The sequence below is a fragment of the Crocodylus siamensis genome, chromosome 2, assembly GCF_052110815.1.
Source record: "Crocodylus siamensis isolate JL-2025a chromosome 2, ASM5211081v1, whole genome shotgun sequence".
In the NCBI taxonomy this organism is placed as follows: domain Eukaryota; kingdom Metazoa; phylum Chordata; order Crocodylia; family Crocodylidae; genus Crocodylus; species Crocodylus siamensis.
The window spans coordinates 274,945,613-274,965,213 of record NC_143396.1 but is presented as its reverse complement, the minus strand read 5'-3'; the positions used below and the strand labels follow the sequence as shown (position 1 = coordinate 274,965,213).

Sequence of the window (19,601 nt, the reverse complement as noted above, 5' to 3'; positions counted from 1 at the left end):
TTTACAAGTGGGGAAAGAAAGCACAGTCTTAAGTGACCTCCCTAGAGTCATGTACAAAGATTGCAGTGGACTAGTGTCACATGAGTCCTATACCATAGTATAGCCCCGACAAATACTTTTAGATACCGTTTCTCATCTATTGTGGCCTTCCATCGACTTAACCAGCAGCAGGATCAGTCCCACAAAGAAAGGTAGCTATTGCTACAGTGAGCAAAGGAGTCAAAAGAGGTTATCACTATCCAACTTACTCTAACTTCCCTCTAAACAAATACTAAAATGCCTATATATGACCTTCTGCTCCATTCTCTGACAAAAACAAGTCATGAAACTGTTCCACAGTGTAAAGGTATTTATAAGTTTTCTTGGATCATCTGCTTCTCTGGCAGCCACTTTAGCCTGACTAGCAGTAAAACAGAATCTTTTTCACACTTCCGTGAGAAGCTGTGTACCAATTATGACAGCCCCCGCTACAGTAAAACTGTACTATAAAGGCCATTGCAACAACTATGGAGGTTCATCTCAATGTTCCAAGTTTAGATTAGCTGCTCTTCAGTGTAGAATCAGTGCAGAATGGGGGAAAGTTTTCATAGTAGGTTGGGCTTTCAGACAGGCACAGACATTTTATAGGAGTTGGAAAAATCAGTTGTGATACAGGCAATTAGCCTCTTTGTTTTTTCAGCAGCCTCAGGCAGGTGTTTAGACACACTGGAATAAACCATGAACAGATTTTTCTTTATCATTAAATCCACTAAGCGCTGATTTAATTTCACTCCAGTCCCAAACCCTGAGAAGAGCAGCCAGGATACTGACAGTGATTTCTGTTAGCCTCTTAGCATACTTCAAAAATGGGATAAACACCATGTTGTAGTCAGGGGAACAACACACCAGTAATAAAGATGATGAATAAAAAAGTGGTCCAGGGGACCATGCTCTGCTTTGTTAGCACAAACTATTTACTTAGTAGTGACAAAAGAGGCAGGATCCTGGGTGGCATGTTACACAAGGTTTCCTACAGGGTTCTCTTTCCTCTCTGGAAAAAAGGAGCATTTGCTATCACATTAAAATAACTCAGATAAGCAACCTCCAGCTGATCGTCCTACAGATGCAGCATAATAGTCAAAAGAAAATATAGCCTTCCTAGTGTACTTTAAGAAAAAAATATTCAATACATTTCAAGCGGTTAGTAGAAATTAGACACAGTTTCAGGGTTCCACAGTATTAAAATGTTCCTTTGATAATTTAAAAATCAAGGGAACTTAAGATTCTTCTGGGAAATTATGCCCTGACTTTACCGTTTTGAAAATGAACATTTCCCTGGAATGCAGAAATATTAATTCTTCATGGAAGTTACCCTTTTCCCCAGTTAATGTCACGTTTATTTGTAAGATATATCACCTTGAAATATATTTAAGTAACAGCAATTACAAAGCTACAAAACCTTTGTACTTAGAAAACACAACTCTTTTTAATATAGTTTTTATTTATCCCATATACAGGCTGCCAGCATATAGCACATCACTGCCAAGAACAGTGCAATATATTATACCATGTTTCTATTTGCCAGAGAGAAGAATAAGTATGTAACAAAAGAGAAATAGTGCAACAAAATCAGGGTCAACATATTTCCACCCCCAGACATATATTAAGGGCAAATAGAATAAAAAAAAATATTCCTTAGAATTTTTGGTTGTAATGTGGCTAATTTTATAACTTAAGTTTGTATAAAAAGTACAGGTCATAGAAACAGTTTACAAATAAGTTAAATCTCAATTCCAGTATTCACATTAGAAAAATATACATTTGATAGAGTCTTTTCCAGAAGAAAGCATGTATAAATAGGATTCTTCTTTTTTTTTAATTTATGGCTCCTCTTCACTATGTGAGAGCAAAATATCTTCACTTTGGCCATCTGCTTCCATTGCAAGTAGTGCTTCCACAGTTTCGAAAGGGACCCCATCAGGTGTACGAATGTGCATTGTGGTACCGTCAACATCAGTTACAATAACTATGCCTTCTGTCTGAGACAGAACAGCGGTACCTGGATGGGACAATATAAGTCCATCTGAAGTCTGAATAAAGATCTGTTCATGTCCCTGAGACAAAAATTCATGGCTCTCATCAGTAATCTCAAAGGCTACAGTTTCACTTACAGTAACCACATTCTCTAGCTCACATGGTCCAGTATGCTGTTCTTCTGTCTCACAAGAGAATTCATCTATGTTTTTCAATGGACTTCCATGATTCACCCCAGTGGCTATGGAGGATTCCTGTACAGGACTGTCATGTGGTTCAGTCTGAGTCCTACATGGATCGTCTATTGGCACAATACTAGTTGAAAAAACTTTTTCAAGGTGCTGTATCTGTTCAGCTATATTAGTATCATTAAGTTGTTGGGAATGTTTGTTAGTCATGCCATAATTCTGGATTTCTTCTTCTTCCTGAATTTTTTGGAATTTTCCATTATGATCACTGTGTTCGCTCGCTGACAAGTTAGAACAATGACTGTCCATCACAATGTCTGATAACATGGAACTACAAAATTCAGAATTTGTCAGTCTGCCTGCAGCACTCTCATTTATAAACTGTGCTTCAACAAATTCCTCTGGTGAATGATCTGTCACAACAGGCAACAAGGCTTCAGTGTGTGGTGGAGATACATTACCTGTACTGTTTGGTCCCTGTGTGCTTACAGGTTGAGGGTACTCCATCCTCGTTTCCATAGACTGAGGGAGGACATGTGAACTTGCAGAGACAAAACTAGTTTCTAAATCAGCAAACGATTCATGTAATGCAAGTCCAACTGTGCAATGAGTAATACCTCTGTCCTCAGAGTGTACAGTCACTCCATTTAGTGGATTAAAACCTTAACAGTTGAAAGAAAACAGTTAGAACATATTGTGCATTGATCAGATTTTAGACTCACAAAATCCATTTTCAAAAAGAATAATCTTGTAAAGATGCTAACCAATTTTCCCTTTCCTCCAGGCATACTGATGGTTTTTCAAACATGTGGAAGATAGCATAAAACAGTGCAAAAATATACTGAAAATTACAAATGCAATTATTTCAGGAGGTGGATGGGATTGGTGGGGAAGGAGGGGACCTCTAGATGTAGCATCAAAGTTTTATACCGTATGTCCATAGGTTACGGAGATGTTTTTTCCTTTCTGCCTACCCTGAAATAGTTCTAGATCAAAGTTAAACTGGTTTCTTTCTGTGACCCCTGTAATTCTCATTACCGTTTGTTAGTCTGCAGCTTTGAAATGACTAGAATTTAGTAAAGAAACCATGTTTGTGTATGAGCTCACCCAAATTTAACCAAGTTCCCTTCTTCAGATTTAACAGAAATACACACTTGTTTTTGTGCAACAGAAAATCTGATGTAAAGAAAATAAGAACAGCAGCAAGGATTCTGTACCATCAACAAAGGAACAGCTACATAAGACCAAAGATAACACAAAAGTATATATCCCATACAGCTCTTATCTGCACTCCCACCAACCCTCCACCTTTCCAGCTGAACAGTTATTACTCAGCAACCTAAAAAAAAAGCAGCATGTAAAACTAAAACTTAAAGCAGCCTATCATGGGCAAGAAGTGCAAGATAAAGGAATTAGTTCAGTTCCACAAAGAACAGACAGTGCTGGCAAGTTAGAAGGAAAACATTACCATCTTTTATAGTTATTATATTCAAGTTCCCACTCTTCTGCTTTACTCCATTTTGATTAGCATAAACATCATCCATATTCCCTGATGGGTCTTCTACTTTGGTCTTCTTGGCTGATGGCAACAGTTCCCCACCTGAATTCTGTCAACATACGAACTAGTTAATTTGATGTTACTGACAAATATCGACAAACTGTGACATTTTTCCAGTATGAACTCTGGGACAAACATAATAATGAACTGTCACCTACAACATACTAGGATTCTGCTACAAAGGAAGTTATTTTTCCATTTTTTAAAATTTATTTTTAATTAGTTTTGGCATCTGTTTTCATGAAGCAAAAGTAATTACTAAAGGTCTCCTCTCAAAGGAACCTTACTGGCAAGATTATGGATGGGATCATCTAGGAAGGTTACCTCCTGCTCCTCTCCAGCTTCAGGACAGGGAGTTTACAGCCCTTTACTGAGCAGTTCAGATAGGGATGGGAAAACTGACCAGTACCAAGTTTAAGCACAGACAGAAAAAACAAAATGAGCTATTCTTAGTACCAAAGACAGTTCTGGACTGAGGTTTGACAGTGAGGAGAAATAAATGCTACCACCAGAGGGAGAAAGGAAACCTCTCTACTACAGCTACAGACAACAGATCAAGTAGGCTTTTGATTTCATAGACATTAGGGCTGGAAGGAACCTCGGGAGATCATCGAGTCCAGCCCCCTGCCCCAGGGGCAGGAAGTCAGCTGGGGTTATAGGATCCCAGCAAGATAAGCATCCAATTTTCTCTTGAAGGTGTTCAATGTAGGTGCTTGAACCACCTCCGATGGCAGGCTGTTCCAGACCTTAGGGGTCGAACAATAAAGAAATTCTTCCTCATGTCCATCCTGAAATGGTCTTGTAGTAGTTTATGACCGTTCGACCTCGTCATCCCTTGGGGCGCTCTGGTGAACAAACATTCCCCCAGATACTGGTGGTCACCCCTGATAAACTTAGAGGTGGCCATCATATCACCCCTAAGTCTCCGCTTTTCCAGGCTAAAGAGCCCCATGGCTCTCAGCCTGTCATCGTAAGGTCTGTTTTCCTGACCTCTGATCATGCGCGTGGCTCTTCTTGAGAAGATGAGGCTAGCCAAAGGGCTGTTTACATGCACCTCTGTTAGCCACTAAGTCAGCTGGTGCATCTACTTCTCCCCATAACTTGAACTGGCTAACCAGTCTTCTACAACAAAGATACTAGAACCTGAAGTCCCCAAACCCCGATATCCACTTGGCGGAGTCCTTCTCCACCGCAGAAGGATATAACATGGAAGCCTGCAAGATCCTGACCAGACCATACCCTTCAGCAGTGAGTTTCTTAGCCATTTTAGTCTGAAGTCAGGCAGAAGGCAATGTAGGGTGGCACCTTAGAGACTAATTTATTAAGCGAGGCATGGGCTTTTATAGGTAACATCCTATTTAGTCAAGACTTGCAAAGAGCAGGAGCACTAAACAGAAAAGATTAAATACAAAAGATAGGGGGGAAAGGAAGAAAGAATGAATGGACATTGATCTGACCTCAATTCCAGAAAGACACCAAAAACCCATAGCAGAACACTCGAATCTCCCTGGACTATCCACCACTGACCTCAGAGTAGCTGTATTTAAAGTTTGGTTTAAGAACAGACTTTAATGCAAAACTGCAGAACAAGAAATCATCCACTGACTGGATTGTGTTATGTATGGTCTAAACAGAGACTCCAGAGTCTTTTCCCTTACCTAAAGTAGATGTTTTGTTTAATGCTTGTGTCCCTCAATAGGTTAGCTGCTGTTTATCTTCCAATCTCAATGCAACTCTCTCTCAGCAGTGCCCCTCTCCTCCATCCTTTGCACTTAAAATTACTTTATTCTATTTAATACCCCTGTCCTCTGGAAGTCCATTCATCACATCTAAGAAGTAGGCTGTCCCTTATGAAAGCTGACTGGATTGTGTTATGTATGGTCTAAACAGAGACTCCAGAGTCTTTTCCCTTACCTAAAGTAGATGTTTTGTTTAATGCTTGTGTCCCTCAATAGGTTAGCTGCTGTTTATCTTCCAATCTCAATGCAACTCTCTCTCAGCAGTGCCCCTCTCCTCCATCCTTTGCACTTAAAATTACTTTATTCTATTTAATACCCCTGCCCTCTGGAAGTCCATTCATCACATCTAAGAAGTAGGCTGTCCCTTATGAAAGCTTATGTATTTCTGAGTAAGTTAAGTCTCTAAGATGCCACCTTGTCCTGCCTTAAACAGTGAGTGAGGGGAGATGCAACAAAGCTCTGACACACTGTGATGTCTTTTAAATAGGACTAAGTTGGAGCATATTTAAATATTTACAAACTCAAAACAGAGTTGCTATGGGACATCCCTTTAAAGAGTCCAAAGACTCTATTAGTATATTTTAAATCAGTTTTAATGTGTAGGTCTTAATTTACATATTAATGTCACAAATATTCCATACCTCAATTACTCTTTTTTGTCCCAATATTTCAGCAGGCACTTGCTCAACCATTGTTTTAATAGTACATTGTTGGGAAGAATCTGCAGCTTGTGTTTGTTTTTCAAGAATTTTTTCTGTAATTCCTAGCGACTCAGCAACCTATAAAACAATTATAATTAAATGCGATTTCTCAAATTTTCAGTATTTTTATATTTAGTTATGTTCCTAAAACCAGTCTAAAAAGATGTGCATACTGGGATCCAGTCTATCAGTCAAACTGATAGGTATGGGTATAAATATATTATACCACAGCCACTCCTACAACTAACCTCCACGTCAACAAATTCTAACCTATATAACAGCTATCAGTGAATGAAAAATAGATTGTTAAGAACACTGTCAAGGCTATTTCATAATTTAATACAAGACAGGGAGAATTCTTTATCCATATATCCCTTAGTTGCTGGGGACTAAATGTGTTCTCTTACTAAGTTTCGCTCTATTTAGTGAATACATTGATTTGTCACTATAGGGTTTCCCATTATGGTTTATTTTTGTTAAAAGAGCATGACAACATGTGTTTGAAAAGTAACTTGGTGCCTACCAACTTTGAAAACATCCCCTTTACATTGGTACAATTTAATTTCTCCATAGAAGAAACATCCCTGTTGAGCATAAGAGATAGAGTCAGATGAACACATACAATAATAATAAGGCAAACGTCTGGTACACATTTCACATATATCATAAGTTATTCTGAAAAACAGATAAATATTCACTTAGTGCTAAAAACTGCATAATGAATTACATTTTTCTGTAGAATTACTCTAATTGTAAAAATACTTTCCCCTTCTCTCCCTCCCTTGGGCTTTCCAGTATATTCACCGTCATATCTGCATCTCATTTTAAACCATAAGCTTCTGGGTAGAGAGTCTTGCACCTTATGAAGCACTCAAAATATCTGCACTTAAAATGTTTCGCTGGCAGTAATGTGTTACAAACTGTGTGATTCACTGCTGGAAACTGAACAGCATGCTAAACCAAGCAATATGTATTAGTCATCCAGCCATTTCATTCCAAGCTGCAGGATCCAATATTAGAGATGGCCATGTTTGAATTTCTCTAACTAAGTGTACATTATGAACTGTATAAAGATGCATTAAAATTTGTAAGAGCTGTTGAAGTGGTCTTTATTAAGTGCTTTTTTATATTAAAGAGTTCACCAAATTTCATAATTTAATGAAACTTTCACCTAATCTCCATGTAACTGGTCAACTGCTGGGAGTTTGGAAACTAAGTAGTGTTTACTGGAAACAAGCATTAGGGGGCCTTTCCCATCTCTGGCAGACAGAGGGGGACTTATTTTACTAATCGGGATAAACGCCTCACACCATGGCCATTTCTTTTCTAAACAAACACAGAACAGGATTATGTTAGTGCTACTGTCTAAGAACCATTCTCAGCAATACAAAGTACACTCTCACATCTTCATGATACTCCAGACATCTAGGTGGGTAGGACCAGGGTTTGGCCTTGTTAGACTCGTTTTAGTATGTTTTGAATTTAAGCTGTTTGTGTTCACGTATAAGCTGAGACTGTAGTTTACTCAAGTACTCCTGATTACTGAGTGAAGTGTTACTTCAGGTCTTCAGTTATTTATTCTTCAGTATGCACAGATCTCCATTTTTGTATATTTAAAAAAAAAAAAAAAAATCAGTGTTCTGTTCAAGCACCACTATTTAGGCTATAGTGTTTTAGTGAAGAACAAACAAGATGTAGAACACAGCCTAACAGAAAGCAATTCCAAAATGTGTCTTTTATTACCTTGGGATATTTTATTTCAATAGGCTGCTGGGAACGCAGAAAGTCAGAACTGCAGAGATGGTCCTGAGCCATTTTCTTTATCATATTATGTAACTCTTCAAATTCCTTGTACACATCTGGGAAAAACGCTCTTGCTGGGCAACCATTTTCAACCTAAATAAAAATAAGCAAAATATATTTTTGTGCATGAAATAAGATGAATTAAACTAACAAATAAAATACATTATTAATTCATTTTGTCCAACCAACATTTTCTTCATTCTAATTTTGCTAACTTTGGGGACCACACAAGAAGAGAAAGGACTCTGATGCCTCCAGAAATACTGCCTAAGAAACAGCTGCAACAAGTAAGATTTTTAAACTGAGAGAGCTATCAGTCTTTAGAGTTCACCCTTGGAATCCCATTAAGTACTGACTCTTCACTTGACTGAGTATGAAACTCTCAAAAAGCAGCATCCAACATATTTAAAGAAATAAATAATTGTACATGATAAAGGAAAAAAACCTTACCTTCATCAATAAAAATTCATAGACAGTCACAAATTTTGCAAGGCGTGGCAGTGCCAGCTCTATTAAGTCTTCGTTGTCACACTGTTGGATTATCTGTTAAGGACCAGAATAACTTCTTTAGGAAGGGGGTCTACAGAAGCTAAACAGAATGTAAATTATAATGTGATGTCTCTGTTCTCTACAATAAGATACAGGAGGGGTAAGAAAAATAGCTGGATGATGAATGCAAGTGTTTTATTACAAGGACATGAAGCTGAGTGTAAATCTCCAGTTCCTGTAAGCAGTCTTTATAAGAAATGCCACTTACCAGCAATCAATTCACTGCCCCCTACAAGATCAATAAAATTAAGTAACTTTAGGAGTAAATATAAACATTAAAAATAAAAGAGCTGACTGCCAAAATTTAGAGCAGGTCTTGTCTACTTTGTTCAAACTAGAAGCTAATCCTCAGTGTCCAATCAAGTCTGTAATAATATCAAGTCTAAAAAGAAAGAAAAGTAAACCTTACCAATTAAAACTATGCAACTACAAATAAAACTTCAAAACATAATGCACAAGAAATTCAAATGAATTTAAGGTTGTTCAAGTTTGCTCACTTCTGTTTGGGCATATTTTTAATCATATACATGGTGACAGTGGCTCCAGTAATTTTTCCCCCACAAAACATGACTACCAAGAACACTCCAATACTAAGAAGCCACTTGTGCCAAAAGTCAATGCCTTTTATAAACTTGATCAATAAGTTTGGGTTAAATGTCAATTAAAAAATTTCCAAAAAGCCAAACACACAGCAACATCTTGAAAACTATTCTTGCCAAAAACAAAGTCAGTGTAGAAGCAGGTGGACAAATTGATACATATGAAGCAACTGCAAAAGAGAACCCTACCTCTTTTAACCTAGCTTTTCTTCTAAATACATGGTCTGTCGCCACATTATTAAGCGACTTTGAAGGGGACCGACCAGACCTACTAAGTCTTCCTGAACACCTTGATCTTCCAGCCATCCTTGGCCGGCCACGTCTTTTAGGCCGCCTGGGTCTTCCAGGTCCTTTTGGCATTCCAGGTCCCCGGCGTACTAATCCAGATTCAGTTTGCTGTGTTGCCAACAAGTGTTTGTCTTCAGAAGATTTGCCAGTCTTAACAAAGGTAAAACAAGAGTAGTTAAACCTTTTCTCCTTTCTCCAAAGAAGTATCTAGTGAAATTATTAAGCCTCACATTCTCATTTACTATACAATGTCAGTACTATTAGATACAAGCATAGGTACTGGGTAAAATCAGAGCGGCTAGAAATTCAGCTGCTTCTGTAAGATCCACCCACCATAACTTTTTAAAATTACAAAACAAAATGGTTATAGATGATTACTTCAAACTAACAGTTAGATACACTAGGCAAAAATCTCCGGTTGCCATCATAATTAGTCTTATAAGAAGACAAGAACCACTCAGCAACATTAAGATTTGGCGTAACAGACTCATTATAGATGCAATACTAGATAATCAGAAATGATAACAAAGATTAGGGACAGATGTACAAGCTTGTTGAACTAGTTTAAAGCTGTCTGGAATGGTTCAAAAGTACATCTGTAAAATCTAGTACTCTATTGAAGTGGGTCAACGTTATGTGTCCAGGCATCCTACACTGCATTGCTCCTCAGTCCCTCAGTGTTGTAACTGGCCTGTCTGGTACACAGACAGAACTCTACTGCATGTTCCCCTCTCTCCCTCTTTTTAGTTTTCACTTTCTAGTCAATGAGCTCCCTTGCACTGCCTAGTCAATAAAAGCTTGCTCTTGGTCCCTATTACACCATGGCCCTTCGTCATGCCCCCTCCCTCCCTGCCCCCCAGCCGCTGGAAACCCAAAACCTTGGATCCAAGCACTCCCTTCCTCCTGGGCACCACAAGCCAGGCAAGAATAATGCAAAGTTGGGGCAAGCAAAAGCTACTGAACTTATGCTTAGAAGAGAATGGCAAGTGAAAACACCCCCTAGGATCCCTAAAGTATGGGTACAAGAACTACCCACCACAGCCCTTCCCCACTCACCCACGGAGACATGCTGTACTGTGTATTCACTTCTACCTGTGGTTGTTGGAGTCACAGCACTTCAACATCTAAAAGGCAACCATTCCGGTGGGAATGCTAGAACACCATACTTGTATCCACACACTGGCCCTCTAACCACTGTGAACCGGTATTATCCAATCAGTGACATTTTGGAACAGTTCAAGTGTTACGTGTCTCCACACCCAACCTAACTTAGACAGCAAATCAAAGAAACAGAAACACTCATTCACTGGTCCAGATGCCTATCAGCAGCCTTCCCCAAAAATGCTTCAGTGGACAGCCCACACGGTCTTCAAGTTTACAATACCCTGAATCTTACATTTCTCAATTTTAAATATGTTACTGAGGTCACAATGCAAATGGAAAAATCAGCTGCACTAGCAGAAACAGACAACCTGAGTGCAGGAATACAAAAAGAGCTATTACCCCAAATTAAGTTACAAGGACTCCGAAATACACAACGCATTCATGGACAGCTAGCAAAACAGAGTCCAAGGATCCCTCAATGAAAGCCATTTTATTTTAGCTAGTATAAGAGAAATAATGCAAGTGAAGTGAGTGTCCGTCCCAAAGATCTAGATTTTTATAAAATGATAGATCACAGTACAGTAGTTCAAACTTTCTTTTAATGCATTTCAATCTTTATTTTCAATAACTCCTGATATGCCAATGAACATGGCCTTCCCAAATTGTTGGCAGTTTTATTCAGAGGATAGAGAAAAGGTACCAAATTAATTTTAACTGAGCTTCAGTTTGAAGCATGGACCATTGCTGCCACCCCACTTATCTACTGCAGTGTTACAAGTACTGTTTTTGTGGCCCAAAGATGTCATCAACAAATGCAAAGTCCTGCACTTAGGACAGAACAATCCCATGCACCAGAACAGGCTGGGGCCTGACTGGCTGGGCAGCAGCTCTGCAGAAAAGGACCTGGGGATTACAGTGGACAAGAAGCTGAATATGAGCCAGCAATGTGCCCTTGTTGCCCTTGTTAGCAAACTGGACTACATTGGTAAGAGTGTTGCCAGTAGGTCCAGGGAAGTGATTCTTCCCCTCTATGCAGCACTGGTGAGGCCACATCTGGCGCACTGTGTTCAGTTTTAGGTCCCCCACTACCGAAAAGATGTGGACAAATTGGAGAGTCCATCAGAGGGCAAAAAATATGGTGAGGGGGCTGGGGGACATATGAGGAGAGGCTGAGGGAATTGGGTTTATTTAGTCTGGAAAAGAGACTGAGAGGAGACTTAGCAGCCATCAACTACCTGAAGTGGCGTTCGAAAGAGAATGGAGCAGGACTGTTCTCTGTGATGACAGACAACAGAAAAAGAAGCAACAGTCTCAAGTTGCAACAAGGGAAGTTTAGGTTAGATATTAGGAAGAATTTTCTCACTAGGAGGGGAGTAAAACACTGGAACAGGTTACCCAGAGAGGTGGTGGAAGCTCCATCCTTGGAGGCTTTCAAAACCCGGCTAGAAAAAGCTTTGGCTGGGATAATCTAGTTGGGGCTGGTCCTACTTTGAGCAGGGGGTTGGACTAGATGACCTCCTGTGGTCCCTTCCAACCCCCATTTTCTATGATTCAATGATTCTATGACTCTTCTCAATACCATCTCAAGTGTTCAAAAATAAGTCTATTTGTAGAATATAAATTGGGAAGTTAAGAGGGGCAAGTTTGTTGGGCTCATTTTCTACACAAATATGTGGGGACAAAAAATTAGCACTATACCGGTCAAATCAAAAACTCTGCAGATTTTACAGCAAAATGTAACTCAAAAAATTATCTTCATTTATTTTGAAGTCTCCATCAGCAGAGTATTTTAACTGCTGCACAGATTAACTAAATCTATATAACAAAATCAACATGAAGTGTTCTTTTTTTCCCGTTCCTCAGTTCCAGAAACTGGTTTTTACCATCACCTTTGTGCATCTAAGGCTGACAATGTTCTTAGTTTTGAAAGCTGTATCAACACACAAATAAAAATATAACAAGTCCCATATCATGGTTCTAAAACTGCAACTTATCTGGCTGCAAAATTGTAACTATACTATTTATGAAATGGAGTATAACCCAGAAAAAAGTACTCCTTTACCTGTTGTTCACCCTCTGAGGAAGCAGTTTCTTCAAAACCACTGGCTAGTGCATTTTCATTATTTAAAGTGACAGTAGTTGGTTCTGAGAGCATCAGACTCGCACTTCCATCTTCTGTTCCTCCAGCATTCTCCACAAACACAAACACACTTCCATTAGTCTTATTCAAAGGTAGTTTTTGCTGTGAAGACTCCAGTTGTCCATGACCTGGATTAAGTTTATAATGTCGTGCTAATCCTCCTTTGCCTATATATGATTTCTCACAAGTCTGACATTTAAACTTTTTGGGTTTCAGATTGTAATTTGAAACACTGAACAAAGCATCCATTCCTTCTGCCTTTCCCTCTTCATCTTCTTCAACACTTAGTTCAGAATAGTCATCGGAATCAGACTGATGACCATCAGCTAAATCCTCCGTTTTAATGAATTTGTAATCTTTAGCTTTATATTTTGGAGGCCGTGAAATTCGTCCAGAACGTGTTTTCACTTTCAAAGATTTTTTTAGCTTTAGTTCTTTTTTTTCCTTTTTTTCGAGGCTTGAAATTGGAGCATTTGCTGAACTGGCTGCAACCAAAGAAACATTTGTGGAGCCTGTAGTAGCACACGTAGTTTTTTGTCCATTTAGTGTCTTACATGTAGGAATCTTATTCCCAGACTCTGATCCATGAGGGGGTAAATGTCCCTGCAAAAGTAACTGAACTGGAGAATCAGAATTTTGCAAGAACTGGTGCTGTTCAGTTCCTGTACGAGGCTGTATCCTAATGATCTGGGGATTGATAATGCTGAGTCCTGATATATTAGAATCTCTACTGTCCAGCTGACTCAGTGTTACAGCATTAGACTGGATTGATGCCAGAGATGGTGCTGGCCTTTCATCTTCCTTCACCTGCCCCGGCTGTAGTTGAACACATATGGCTTCCAATTCCTTTGGGAAGGAAAAAAGTTGTATTTTTTAGATCTTTGTTCATTTGATCTTAGAATGAAAGAAAGAAACTAGATGTCATTTTTCTATAATCTTCAAGACACAGATTTCCTTCCGTCCAGCTACTGCATCTCCACATACAAAAAATATTTGTTTTTTTGCTTAAGCAGTGAGAAGAAATAAAAATAAAGAGGTTTTCGTTTTTAACATCCAACAACCATCAATGCAGTTAAAATGGAAAAAAAAACAGGTGATTTTGTAAACGGATCTGTCTGGGAAGAGCACCAATAAAGTCAACAGGGTGATCTCAGTAGATTCAACTGCATATTCTAGCTTTAGGTTGTGAAACTTATTCCCCTGTAGTTTGACAAGTGCTTAGCTAGATTATGGCCTTTAAAAGGATGCACACTGTTATGTGCATCTAGATAAATCAGCATTTCTTAAATAAGAGCTAGCCTTTAATGGTTATTCTTCCTCCTCCTTCCATATGACAAGAACAGTTTAAAATTAAGAATGAGAAAAAAAGAAACTTAAGTGGAGATGGAAGGAGATAAAAGGAGTTCACAGGTGGAAGACAAGAAGTTGTTTATACCTTATGGAATCTTAAAAATATAGCATTTATTAGAATATGTATTTGACTTTCCCCTTAACCTACAAAATTTAACGCACTGTAGATGTCATGGAGGGGAGATGCACTAGGTTAGGCTAAAAACACACTTGCAAGCACATAAATATACTTTGCTGGATCAAAACTGAAATGCACAGCTCTCTACTTGAACTGAAATGTATGCCACAGAGTGCACACATTGCAAACTTAATTGCTGCTATTTCTGTCAAAATATTTACAAACACTAGTCTTCAAAGAGAAAGTTCGGTCTAGCATCTCAGTTGCCGACTTCAGGTGCTTTTACTAGAGCACTAGTAGAGAATGCACAATCAGAAATTTCCCCTTAAAAACAAACAAACAACCTCTTCAAAAACGTACAGTGTCTTAATATAAGCACAACTGATGACTCATTTTTCTAATTACTTTTGACCAGAGACCAAACAAGGAAAACTTTAGCCTGAAAAGCAGGTATTTGAGAAATTTAAATGTCACCTTAAGAGCTATAATAGATGAGACTCTGAAACTTGACACAGAAATGCCATTGTAAGAATAATTATTTCATTAGATTAATGGCCTACCATGGACTTGGAAGCCCGATAGCCCAGATGGCCATTTAACTGCCGTCAACTAGCCCAACACATCTTGGAAGAGCAGCTGTACCAATTTTACCTAGCCCTAACATCGCTTCTGCCGCAAGCGGCTGCAACGTCTAGTCCTGAGCACACTGCCTCCAGGCGGTTGTGAGGACAAGGGAGGCATAGGAAGGAGATCAGAAGCTGGTGGCTGACCAGGAAGCCCCCAGCCCCACACTTCACTGTGAGGGTAGAGCCTTGTACTCGTTTTAGTGCCACTGAGCTATGGCGGTGGCTCTCAACCTTTCTGGCTCTGCTCCCCCTTGGGAAATGACAGCTCTTCGTTTTCATTTTTCCTTTGAGTGCCAAAAAAATAAAAGAACAACTTCGCTAGGGCAGCGGCGCCCAACCCTTTTGCTCCAGGGACCAGTCGGGTGGTGCCAGGTCCATCCACAGGCCTGGCGGGCACAGCCTCAGCCTGTCCCATTAGCCGGGGGGGAGCCACTTGGCTCGGATCCGGACAGCCTGTGCCGGGGCCGAACCCGATGCAGGGGGACGAGGGTTCCCAGGAGGGGGCCTGGGGTTTCCCCCACTGCAGGGCGCCGGGGGCAGTACCTGGCGCGGGAGGAGCCGGGGGGCGGCGGCGTGGCCCCGCTGCAGCGCGACCTGCCGGGCCGCGCTCTGCAGCTGCCGCGCCGCGCCGTGCAGGAGGCCGCCGAGCGGGGCGGGGGGGGCCGGGGCGGCGGGCGGCTGCGGGGACTGAGCCTCGGGCCGGGCGGCGGCCGGGCCGGGGGGGGCCGGATCGGCCCGAGGCCGCGCCCCGCTGCCCGCGCCCCGCTGCTTTAGAGCCGCCATCTTGGCAGGCGCCGCCCCCGCACAGGGCGCGGAGCCCAGCGGCGGGACCCGGCCGAGGGGCGGGGTCATGCGGGGGCGACGGGGGCCCCTGAGGGACAAGCTGCAACTAAGCGCGTTCTCCTGCCGGGTGGAACGTCGGGAGGTGCCTGAGTGCAGGGACTGGCGTCACGTGCGTGGGCACAGCACGGGCAGCGCGTCACGCGTGGTAACTTGGGTGGCGACCTGCGCTGCATCGCGATAGAGCCCTCCAGCAACATGTACCCCGTGATGTACAGCGTGCAGCGTGCACACGACAGACCATCTGCGACGTGGGCGCACACGCCGTGACATGCACGCAACATGGGTCACACACGCACAGCACCATGTACCACATACACGCGCATCACATCATGACAACACGTTCCGCAACAGACCACAGGCATGATTACCATGTCATATAGCAGATGTATGTCACATACAAGATATCCCCTGTACAGCAGCGTGCATCACACACCTGATCACACGTGTGACAACGGAGGCCGCGCACACCGCCGGGCGGGCGAGCGGTGACTCGCCCCGCGGGAGCCCTTATCCCTGAAGTCCGCAACCCCGCACGGGTTCCCGGCCAGTCTTGCAAGGGAGGACTCCCCGTAAGTGACTCCGCCACCGCTGTCCCCGAAAAAATGTCCATTTCTGCAGCGCGAAATGTCTCATTCCAAGGCTTTAAAAAGGATCTCTCGTGGCCCGTACGGGGATCGAACCCGCGACCTTGGCGTTATTAGCACCACGCTCTAACCAACTGAGCTAACCGGCCACTTGGTGGTATACTTTCTTTTCCACATCACATAAGGAAAGGAAAGACCTGTGATCCTTACGTGAATATTACCATGAAGTTATGATCACACTAACTTCTATTTCTAAAGATCGCGACTTCCTTATATGTATTTAACTCAGGACTTGAAACAGGCCTCCCAGAGAATACTGTGACCGGGATGCCAGACTTATTCCAACACAAAAGGGTTCAGGCAGAAGACACCTGAACTTTTGCCCCGGTTCCATCACCACCTATCCACTACCCTAGGAAGATACACAGTTATAAAAGGATCGTTTTAATTCATCACATTCAAATATCTGCATTTTTCATTTATTTTAAAGTATAAAGTCCACCTCTTTTACTCACCTTTTTTTTAGTAAAATACATCACCTTACTTTCTTTTTATAATCTTACTTTTGTAAGTTATTGGATGCATCTACACAAGATGCTGACTGTGCAGTAGCTGCATCACATCATACGGCACAGTAGTGCATCACACCACCAACAATGCTAATAATAAGGCACAGTATTACTATACTACTGCACCATAGCATCATTAAAGAGGTGTTTACCACTGCTACTGCACAGTAACTCTGGTTACTGCACATTTATTTAGTACTTGATTATGCAAATACTAAATAAATGCACAGTAACAGTGCAGTACCATCTTGTCTAAATGCTCCCATTGTCATACACAATTGAAAGCACCTTTTGAGCGGAAGGGGCAAGCTGTCCCTTGGGACTCCACAAGCAGCTGTGTGAGAGGACACCTGGCAGCCAGCCCTAGCACTGTTTCACAGCCAGCAAGCCTCTGTTTTTGAGACCTTGGCTCTTCTCAGTCTCTGGCTTTCTCAGAAACCCGTAGTGCCCTCACCTCTGACAGCTCCTTTTTTTGGTCATCTCATGAAGGGGGTGCATTTCCTCTTTTCCAGAGGAGGAGTATTGGAGTGCCAACATCCAAACCAGCACTGCAGACTCTGCTTCAAAAATTTCAGTCTTTATTGTGCCGTTCCAGTTCCCTCTGTCCTCACTCACACTTTACTCTGTCCTCCCTGAAATCATCACTTCCTCTCTATTCCCTCTTCCCTGGGACTTTCCCATCCTCCCTGGAACTACCTTCCACACATCTGCTCTCTCAGACACTCACTCATTCTCCCCAGGCCCAATCAGCTTCACTAGCAACAAAATAGTTACAGAATAATAGTATTCATCTTGGGGACAACACTCACTGGATATAAATGAACATTATGTCAAGGGGAACTAATCAAGGAGCAGTCTCTGGAGCCTGCAGCCAGGCCCAAACTGCCATCTCCCTCTGAGATGAAAATGGCATTATTGTACTTGGGGAACTATTTACAAGAATTCTTTACTGTAAAGCCTGTCCACACTGAGGACCCCCCAAATGCTCCCCACCACAGCGAATTGCAGACTAGAAGCTAGCTCACTTAGCCTCCTTCATCCCACTTATCTATTTATTTTACTTGAATATAAAGTCTGCCTCCAGATGCTTGGGCTTATGGGGAATAAAGCAATTTTCAGCTGCAGATTGCAGATTAAATATGGATCAACAACCAGGAGTGTAAATTAGCAAATCAGTACTTTCATTTTAATACATAGGCATCAAATCTTTTCTATGTAATGTTAAAAGGTCTCATCAAAGCTAAGATTCAAATTAGATTGTAGACATACAAGATTCACTGTTTTTTTCCATAGTAGACAAAGGGTGATCAAACATAGCTCAGCATAGCTAAAGAAAGCAATTTCATAGATTTCATAGACATTAGAGCCAGAAGGGACCTTGTAAGATCATTGGGTCCAGCTCACTGCCCAAGGGGCAAGAAGTCAGCTAGGGGCAAAGAATCAGCTAGGGTCAAATAATGCATTATTTGTCTTTGTTGGAAATGCTTTGTTATTTTTAATCTAGGTACATATGTATACACTTAGCTGCTCAGTATTGTGTGCATCTAAAACTATTCACTGAATAGTGATATAGAAGGAATGTTAAGAAAAGATGCAATACCACCTTCCACAGAAAAATCCATGAAAAGCCCAGAAAATTCTGAGTTCCAGGATATGTGGGTTCTGGGAGACTATCCCATTGGGGTAAGGGTGTGAATTCACAAGCTTTCTGAGGCCACCAGGGACATCTCACTGATTTAATGAGTTTGGGGTGTTTCTGTACCACATTTCCTTGGCCTCCAAGAAATAGCACTGGTGCTCCTTTCCGGTTTTCCAAACCCCACCTTCCCCAAATGTTTCTACATTTTTTTTCTGCTCAGCATTTAATGCTGATGCTAGCAAACCCTGGCAGATCTACACCCAACCAGGGAGTACCTGGTGCATGTTTCTTTGCTAAGTGACTTTTAAGTGACTGTAAAAAAAAATTCTATATTTTTGTAAGAATTAATAAGTGAAAGGAAACCTCTCACTCTTCCTTGTACAAGCTAAGCAAAAACAACCATCGCCAAAAGGAGGAATCTAGAAAAAGCTTTCCTTTCCCACTTCTCATGTCTGTGCTTCTGTGCTTGCTTCTGTGGGAACAACCATGCTTAGATAAACCCACCCATGTCCTTTCTCCTCCAGCCTGTTCAGCACCTCCATAGTGCAACAGTGGAGTGAGCGGCCTCTGCTCCACACTGCAGCAACTTCACTTGATCTTAACCCAAGCTGACCTGGAGCACGTGCTGCATGGGGTGTGCATGGCCATCCACTGTGACTCACATGGGGCACCTGTGGGCCACACCAAGACCCAAAGCCAGCACAGTGGGGCGGATACAGCTCTGCAGCTCAGATCTGCCCACAGGCTGTGGTCTAAAACAGAGCTACCAATTCTTACCCCCTTACCTGGATACCTTCTAAACCCCCACTGGGTTAACTGCTCTGCCTCTCAGCAGTACCCTCCTTGCTCCTCCACCCCTGCCCTTTGCAGTCTCATGGTCACTGCTCCCTACTCAGCAGCTGGGCCTCCCCTCAGCACCTGCTGAAGCCCTGGGCTTTCTCCCACTACACAGCTCTGGTCTAGCTGGTCTGCAGCAGCCAAAACCCAGAAGACACGTTCGGGAGGGGCTGATGGTCCCGGGCTCTAACTTGCATCAAAACCCATCTACCACCCCAGCCCCAAGGTACCTCCATTCAACCCTCCCCCTACCCTGAAGACATGACATGACTGCGCCTGCGCGAGTCTGAAACCGGGAGGCCAGCCCGGAGGTTCCGCCTCCAAGAGAGCAGAGAACAGCTGCACTGCGCTTG

The 19,601-nt window shown here is 41.9% G+C and overlaps 1 protein-coding gene and 1 non-coding gene across 2 annotated transcripts; both read right to left on the bottom strand.

The window, feature by feature from the left end:
• Positions 1-1,460: 1,460 nt before the first annotated feature.
• ZNF839 (zinc finger protein 839) lies at positions 1,461-15,594 on the bottom strand. The gene is made up of 8 exons (XM_090034060.1): positions 15,320-15,594; positions 12,605-13,528; positions 9,340-9,588; positions 8,453-8,545; positions 7,943-8,095; positions 6,140-6,277; positions 3,670-3,808; positions 1,461-2,863 (listed from the first exon to the last, which is right to left on the bottom strand). Exons 1-8 carry the CDS (start codon positions 15,557-15,559, stop codon positions 1,860-1,862), a joined length of 2,940 nt encoding a protein of 979 aa, XP_089890186.1. The 5' UTR covers positions 15,560-15,594; the 3' UTR covers positions 1,461-1,859.
• Positions 15,595-16,278: 684 nt separating this feature from the next.
• TRNAI-AAU (transfer RNA isoleucine (anticodon AAU)) lies at positions 16,279-16,352 on the bottom strand. The gene has a single exon. It is a non-coding gene; the product is annotated as a tRNA-Ile (tRNA).
• Positions 16,353-19,601: the final 3,249 nt, after the last annotated feature.